We start from the raw sequence: 9,106 nt of genomic DNA, 5'->3' as shown, positions 1-9,106 counted from the left end.
TGTTTTCATTAAATAGTAATCTAAGAAGTTCAGCTGATATTTAATGTTCTAATGGCAATGCACATGCCGATAAGTAGCACTTGGCTTAAAGCCAGTTTAAGCAATGTCATGCAGTTAAAACAACGACGACCAAATGGAAATTCATATTTATTTCTTGCAAAAGAATGTCGAACAATTTAAAGTTAAAAAGCTTAACACTTTGTCACTCGTTAGCAACACTATTCTGGGTAAGAGCAGTACTGCTGCACTTACCATGATTTATCGATGCTGCTTCATTTTTCCTTGTTTTTGTTCTTGTCCTCTGGAATGTTGGTTGTGCAAGATAATATTTTAAAACTATGTCATGCAGTGAATGGAACATCAAATGAATAACAAATTATGATTTGGGAAAGGAAATTCCAAAGTACTCTCTAATTGTTTATTGATTTCGGTAGAAACAAAAACCATGCAAATGAATTTGAAAACATCCTCTGATGTATTTCGAAACAAAGTGCGATAAATAAATACTATGCAGTCACAACATTTCATTTATTGCCTACCATCCAGACTGAGGTGAACACACATCAATTTTTTTGTGAAATTACCATAGTCATTGGATATCTATAAAAGAAAGGTACTTGAAATAAAACTATTGATTTTCCTTGTCTTTGATGCTTCTTTTGCGTGATATAGTGGTATAAAATTTGGTTGTTTCATGATATTTTATAGAAATAGCTATCTTTTGTTTGTAACATGTAGCAAGCGGAAAATGTTCCAGCCCTGTAACTTCAAAGAGTAAAAGGATAAATTTAAGTATGAAGTGCAACCCATAATTAAAGATATTTCAAACAGAATTTAAGCCATTTGATAAACCAAAATATGGTAGATCCAATTTTATTCGTCTGACGCTATTATACTTTACTTTCAATACTATTTTGCTACATCATTATATATAGAGCTATAAATGTAAATATTTAGCATAATGTTTCGAAAGGAGCTGTGCCGATATTATCATTGCAATCATAAAAGCTTAGACTATACTTGCTGGCTTTTGATATGATCTAGATTTTCTTAGGAGGGTCTTAAATTTTCGGTGCATGGGTAAATTCTTAAAAACTTTTGAAAAAATTTGTTCGTTAGAAAATTAGCTGTTTCCTCTGACATACCAGGTTCCCTTTCATTCCTGGACTGCGTGGCTTTTATAATTGGAACTGGTGTCATTTCGACATTCATACAGTTGAATGGCAGCGATGTCAAAGTCAATCAATCTACTTTAGTATATACTTTCGTATCAAAAGTTTCTTTACTCATTTCTTTGCTGAGCTTTCATAAAATTCAAATGGCCTCTCACTCTGTACACACGCCCCCTCCCCAAATAATCAACCAAAGAAAATTTTTTGGAATCACATTGCCAACAATTTACATTCAATCTATACGTTACAAAAAGAGAAATTTAATGCGTTGTGCATAGTTCGTTCTTCTTTATGATATAACTGAGATATGATTGTTGCGTAGTAACTACTACTAGCGTACAGATAAGTTTACTTTAAAGAAGTATTCAGGAGAATACGGCAAGTTTGAACGTTGTAGCTATGTCGTATCTATGACAGCTAAAGTGGATGACTAAAGAATTACAATCTTTTGCAGTGCATGGCAAGGGAAGCCCAATCTTCACTTCTATACTATGCTGAACTTTTACTTCATTGTGTGAAAAATAATTGCCATCTATTGTTTTTCCAGTGATTGAACATAAAAAATTCACACTGTAGCCTTTGCTTCGCTACTGATATTCTGTTAACTTTATTTTTGATCAATATATTTTGTTGACTCATTCATATATACCTTTTATTGTACTATACAATTTCATCTCCATCTTAAAAATATTAATTTAAACAAAGAATTCTGCACCTTTACTGGTTCTCCCTTCCTTGGTAAGTAATATCTTATTTGTCTCAGACTTCTTGTAATTCAAAGCGCCTCAAAGTTCACACAGTGTAAAGACCCCTGTGACGGTGTTAGAAGAAAACATCAATAGACGACAGTGACCATCATGTTTGATGTTAGTTTTACAAATTTGAAACGTATGAAATGAGTTGTGTTATTTAATACTCCGCAGAAACTATGTAAATTGCGTATTTAGGTGTGAAAATGACATAGTAACATGAAAATCTGAACGCACACCTTCTGTAGCTTTAATAATTAAATATACAATTTCTTCCAAGCTTATGCTTGCCAATATCATTTACATAAAAATGCTTACAAAAGTTGCATAGTAGCATTTGATAAAAGTGTTCAGTCTTAAATATGCAAACTTAAATGAGCGACTGTGAGTGTGCAGCCTGAAATATTTTATTTTGAAAATAACTTCGAACCTCATATAATTTACTTTTGATATTAGCTAACATTAACTTTGAGTTGTAGCTATATAACTTTCAATATCATTGAATGTGAAAGTTTGTTTCATCAATCTCGTAATATAGTTGCGGATTTAGGTACATCAAAATAAATGACTGCACCTTATTTTTGGATTTTTTTATATTTCTGAATACTTTTGAGGAAACTTCATTGGTAAAATTTTATTCTTTAAAATCGATAACAAACAGTTTTGTTCTGAAGGTATTTTGAATTTAAAATTAATCACCTATAATGTATTTTGAGGAACGCTTGATCCGCTACAGTCGTGATACTTAACGTAGTATTTATCGTCAAAGTGCAATTTAACCCGTGAATGGTTGAATGTTGAATTTGAATGAACGTTAAATTTTATAATGTACACAGGAAGAGCTAGCTGCACGACACATTTTGCATATTGTTGATGATTACTAAAATTTCACTATGTCAATCAAAGTAAACACTCGGCAATATTTTTTAACTACCATAAACATTGTCGTCTCAGAAAATGACAGTGAACGTAACATAACGAAAGATTTTACCACAAAGAATCTCGCCAAACCATATCATAGGTGTAGGAAAATCAGTATTTTTTTGGGGGGGGGAGGGGGGAACGGAGGGCCATATTAGGCATGTTATAATTCATCGAAAACAACAGATGTCAAAGGAATTTAATACTGCTTATCATAACTAAGAGCACTCTTTTCCTATGCCAATGCACTGCTTATCATTAAAACACAATTTCAATGAAGTTCAATTTCTCGCTATAATTTAGCATGACGAACAAGTGGATATTTGTTGTGATCTTTTGCGTCCTAACAATTTCTACGAGCATCGCTGGCAGCATATGCTGCAATAGAATTAAGGAATTGGTGCAAAAAAAGAAAAAGGCCTTTGCAACTATTTGTGCATCAGGAAACAATCTCCCTCAGGGTTGCTGTGACGATATTAAGAAGGAAGTAAAGTCGTTTGAGGATGCATACCAGTCGTTATGTGTTAGTTCATGTAAGTTGACAACCACAATATGAACATAATATGGGCTCATATTTACAGAAATAGATCAATTAATATAAAATGGATCTGAACACTAATGACTGCACAATAGTTCTGTATAAAAGCATGATATATGAACGTACAAAATGGAATGAAATTTTCAAATGCTAATTCCAATCTAAGCCACAGGGGCGTAAAGCTACCAGGTTTATTTAAAGAATGGAAGATGTGACACAATTAATTTTTTTTTTAAAAGCTATGCGGTCAGCAAATATTAAACAGTAACATGAACACGTATTGTTTTGAGAAAAAAAATCATGAATGAATGGGCCGCAGTCACGTGCTCTTTGGCAATAAGTGCCAACAACTTAGATGATTTGTTTACAGTCCAAAAGTCAAGCTATGTTAATTTGAAACCATGCAATGTGCTATGCCATGGCACTGTAAATTGATGAAACAATATTTTAAGTTTTGTAAAAAAGAGCATTGCCAAGGTAATAAGAAGTTTTCTTAATTGCTTTCATCCACAAACGTCAACTTGTATCAAATGACAGTTTCTTGATGTTTTACGTTTCTAAAACAGGTCATACTTAAAGCTAGCGGCTTAAAGCTAAGCTTACAAAAGGTTCATATATGATTTTATTGTCATTCCTAGCAAACATCCTGGGGAACTCGAGCATTCTAAAGAATAAGCCGCAATGGATAACTCAGCTTCAAAAATGGCTGCCATCGAACTTAAGAGGTCATAAGACGGTGCTCTGTTACAGAGCAACCGTGAATGGTTGGAGGTCAAACAAATTCCACAGTCGTTGTGACTCGAAGGGACCAACACTAGTCATTATCAAAAAAGGATCGTATGTGTTTGGGGGATTTGCATCGCAATCTTGGGGAGGTAATAAGCTTGAGCAAATTAGACAACTGTATAATAATAGCTGTGTTAAGCTAATAATATAAACAAAACACAGAAAACTATTTTTATCTTGTAAATGACGTATTGGCAAGTAGAAAGGAATTTTAGACTTAATAGCTTATGCATGCATCTATGAATACAAATTGCATGAAAACTTTTTTATTTCGGCCAAAACATGCATGTATGCCAATATTAACTAAGAAAAACTACGAAATGTTTACAATAGAAAGGCATGAAAAAAGATTAATCATCAAAAATTATCAAGCTCCGACTATTGAAAAATTACAAGTAATTAACATTATCTTTCACAAGTTAAACAATATCAGTTGTGATTGGTCAACTACCTGCAAATAATTCTCGATATCTGTAAGTATGACGTCATGTCTACAAATAATAGTTTCTACAATAAAACAATTATTGAATTTGACCTTCGCATTATATCAAGAATTATTCAAACCTTGGTAATGTTATAGTTGTCAATGTCTTGCCACCTACAAAGTATTGAAAATTATTTGTAGGCGTCGTAATTGTTTATGTGAAAATTGTAAACTAAAAAGTATGATCTTGCTCGAGATTTGCAAACGTTTTACAAACTATTTTTGCTCATGTTATTGAATATAAAGACGTAAAAAAAATTGAAAGGATTACACTGTCAGTCAGGAGAGTTTTTGATGAGTATTATCGGAAAAAAGACAAAAGGGAAATGCAAAAGTTTTGGCTTGATTGATTTTTCACTCAATATACGAAATCCAGCATTATTTTCTGATGCTTTTGCAATCGGCTTATTGTTGAAATCGTTAAACAAATCTTGACAAAATCACAAATAACCATATAACACGTTGACTTTCAATAAGTCGTTGGATTTTTCTATGGAGAGAGAAATAAGCAATATGAGCTATCTCTGTATAAGGAGCATCCAACTAAATTGTTGTTATGAAATTCTCTTTAATTATAGGAAGTGGTCGTTACATAAGAGCACCAAATTCCTTTATTTTCTCGTTCAAAAACAAGGATGGTCTAAAACCTTTCAAAGCCACGATCTATAGATATCAGCAATACGCAATGTACACAAATACATACTATGGACCAACATTTGGAGGTGGTCATGACATTTATATCGCCAACAATGCTGGGTCCTATTCCAATTCATACACAAACTTTGGTTACATACAAGCTCCCATCTGGCTATTCCTACGGAAGCACAAAAGCAAAGAACTTATTGGCTGGCTCGTACAGGTTTTCTCCAAACGAAGTAGAAGTTTTTTATTTTTCTGCACGTAAGTTAGCAACAAAAATTTTATTTAAATTATAAATATATAGTTTTTTTGACTTTAAATAAGATAAAATCTGGTGGCTTGATACATACAAGAATCTTGCAATGCTGGAAATATATCACAAGGGCATGACTTTTGCAATATATGACCTAGCTATATAGGAAAACAAGGAACGTGTATAAAAATATAAAAGGAATGCATTTCTCGAATCTGACTTCAAGCCTTACATTTTGCACTATCTAAACTACAGAAATATGGCTGTTAGAGGTGATGAAGGATGGTTTGTGTGCGTGTGTGTGTTTATAAGTGTTCGTGTAGGAGAGTTGTCAAACTGTTATGCTATTTCATAGATGTCGAGCTTTCACTCATCGTCAAACTGTACCATATGCATGAACTTAAAGATAATTTTCATAAATAACTGTGCAGTGGCTATTAGCTTTTGGCAAAACTTCATATGTTTCTCTTCCTAGCCAGAAAGTCAAGTTACGTCATGTTTAGAGCATGCTTAGCAATATGCGCTTACAATTAGCGGCGTAACTGTATAGGAGCTCTGCGTAGCAGAGCTGTAGGCACCAAAGCAATTACCTTACATGGAAGTACCTTGCGGTGTTATTCATGAAAATAAAGCGAATGAAATGAGTGTTTATTATATTTGGGCAAGTGGAAGCACTGAATATATCTCACTCAAAGTCTTTTATAAAGTAGTGCTCGTCTGAAAGTAAATTATATAAATAAATAGTGTTATATTAACGATTAGTCGGGAAATTTTTTATGTTGTTAGAGCTTTGGAGGAGGGAAAAAGTTAGCCCATTATGGAAAGTTACTGGCAGCCTAATTCAAACTTACGCCACTTCCTATAGTAAAGCAAAATTTCGAGACAGTCTTTATTGCTAAATTTGTTTTTCTTAATGATTTATATCTGAAGAGTTCACTTAAAGCAATAACAAAGCATTCAAAAGTTTCATATGAAATTTCATTTTCATCTCTAGCAATCCTGCAGGACTCAAGTATTATAAAGAATAAGAAATGGATAGAAAAGCTTGAAGAATGGTTGCCGTCGAATTTACACGGAAAATTGACTGAGCGATGTTACAAAGCATCCGTAAATGGTTGGAGTTCGAGCACATTTCACAGTCGTTGTGACTCAAAGGGACCAACACTGGTCATTATTAAAAGCGGATCTTATGTGTTTGGGGGATTTGCATCGCAATCTTGGGGAGGTAACTTGAGACAATCTTTCGAACATCATTAAAAAAAAATTTATAAAGAAGAATGAATTTTTCATGAGAATATCTTATACAACTTTTTCTCGTTAAGAAATTTCTATACAATGAATTCTTTATACGAGTATTTTTCCAATTAAAAAGCATATAGCTAAGAATTTATTCTTAAAACAAGAAATAAGACTAATTTGAGGATTAAAAATAATTCAAATTAGGTAGCTAATTAAGAAATCGTGGGAGAACATATTTTTGTATCAAGAATGTTCCCCATCTGCATGATGCTCTTAATATCAAAACAACTGGATGGTTGAAAATTGGCTTTTTTAATTAAACAATAGAACTAAAAACATATATATAAGGTCTTCTAAGATAAAGAGAAAAATATGAGGTTCATAATAAATGCAAGAAAACATTTGCCAACAAAAACTGGCTACTAAATACAGTTATTAGTTAATATTTTTTTACAAAGGAGATTGCTGGCATTTCTCTTTTGGATTTAGCTACGATTCTACATGGCTTAAATCTTACTTCTAAGCTATAAAAAGATATTTCTTTCGTCATTAAGCATTGCCAAAGGACATAGCTATTAGTTTTTAACCCAGGATCCAACTATAGCAAATTTCATGAAAATCTTTAGTAAAAAACAAACTTCGGAAAGATTAGCCTTTGATGAAACAGCTAGCTTAATTTTTAACCTGTTTATATATATTAATGAGCTTATACCTGAAACATATTTTTATAAATGTACTAATATTCTATATATGGGCAGTCATTAATTTTACAATGTCGAAAGCCTTCTTTTGGTCGAGTTTTTGAAGAAACATTTTAAAAATAAAATATTGACAAAATCACAAATAGATTATCTTTAAATTAAAGAGATATGAGATTTGCCGATGAAGAGGCATAAGGTTCCAACTAAGAATTACAAGATTCGATCATTGAAAATATAGAATTGACAAATGGCATTGTTATATCTGTGCTAGGAATTCATATGCTCCATCGTAAATGCTCCATCTTAAATGTAATTTTGTATGTCTGTCTTTTTATAGGAAACAGTCGTTACATACGAGCACCAAACTCTTTCATTTTCTCCTTTAAAAACAAAGATGGTCTGGCACCTTTTAAATCAAATAAGTCCAATAATGCATACGCAATGTACACAAATAGATACTATGGACCCACATTTGGAAACGGTTTTGATATCTATATTGCTAGCAACGCCGGATCCAGTTCCAGCTCATACACAAACTTTGGCTATGGATATAAGCTCCCATCTGGCTATTCTGCTGGGAACTCCAAAACACGAAACCTGTTACCTGGTCATGATTTACACCAAATGAGCTCAAGTCTTTATTTTTCCACACGTAAGTTAACATTAAAAATCTTAATCATATATGGCACATAAAACAACAGCTTAAATTCAGCGTTTATAGTCGGATGACATTTGAAATCATGGAATTGAAATTGCAAAAGACATTTCATTTAAGAACTACAAAAATACTGTGTGTACAGTAAAACCCAATAACTTGTGTTCTCTTGAGGTTCAAAGAAATTGTGGTTTTTATACTTGTATATATTAGGTTATTATACAGCATCGGTAATTTCAGTATTCGCTCACAATTGTAAGCTGCAACACAGATACAAATAGTTCAGGGTGATTAAAGTACTTTGCAAGACCAAACTTTTCAAAATTACGAATTCAGAAATATCAAAATCTTGATACTTTTCAGGCAAATTACTCATTATGAACTTATATAACTATGTGGAATGCATGATTTATCAATTTGTGCTGTTTAAATCAAATTTACACTTTTTACTTATATAATCTTCACCCTTGAAGCTTACCCTTTTATGATTCGAGATTAAAGCTCAAGTCATCCATAGAAATTTGACCTGAAGTAAAACGGAAATTCTTTCGAGTATGCATTATAAATTAAATATAAATTAAATAATATCAAATCCAGCAGAGCACTGCATAAATTTACATTGAGCTCACGAAGAGCTCATGTTATTGTGGTTCTATTGTATTACTTTATGAAATGGAATATACGTTTCAAATATGACTTATCTAAATCTAATGTTTTTAGCTTACTCTAAAAAACAGTGAGGTAGCTATGAGGTGTGTAATAAGTTAGATGAGGGATGTGGATACACTGCGTTTGTCGTAAATGCGGTTTTATCAGTAAATGCCAAACTGAAACATATATGCATGTATTAAAAGAAAAGATTCAGGTGTAAATAAATAGAATTCTAATTATTTTTCTTGCAAAACCAAAGTTCTTTTCTCCTTCAAGCGCAATGACGTCACTGTCAGACCATGTCTTAATAACATAAGG

The 9,106-nt window shown here is 32.5% G+C and overlaps 1 protein-coding gene across 1 annotated transcript; it reads left to right on the top strand.

The window, feature by feature from the left end:
• The first annotated feature begins 417 nt into the window (after positions 1–417).
• Positions 418–8,877, top strand: LOC124434241. The gene is given in 8 exon segments (XM_046984122.1): positions 418–613; positions 3,146–3,375; positions 4,019–4,255; positions 5,229–5,436; positions 5,438–5,550; positions 6,537–6,767; positions 7,820–8,134; positions 8,858–8,877. Coding segments are annotated over 7 exon segments (1,353 nt in total). The 5' UTR covers positions 418–613; position 3,146.
• Positions 8,878–9,106: the final 229 nt, after the last annotated feature.

Source organism: Xenia sp. Carnegie-2017, unplaced genomic scaffold (genome assembly GCF_021976095.1).
Source record: "Xenia sp. Carnegie-2017 unplaced genomic scaffold, XeniaSp_v1 HiC_scaffold_14, whole genome shotgun sequence".
NCBI classification, from domain to species: domain Eukaryota; kingdom Metazoa; phylum Cnidaria; class Anthozoa; order Malacalcyonacea; family Xeniidae; genus Xenia; species Xenia sp. Carnegie-2017.
This window is presented reverse-complemented; position numbering and strand designations above follow the sequence as displayed.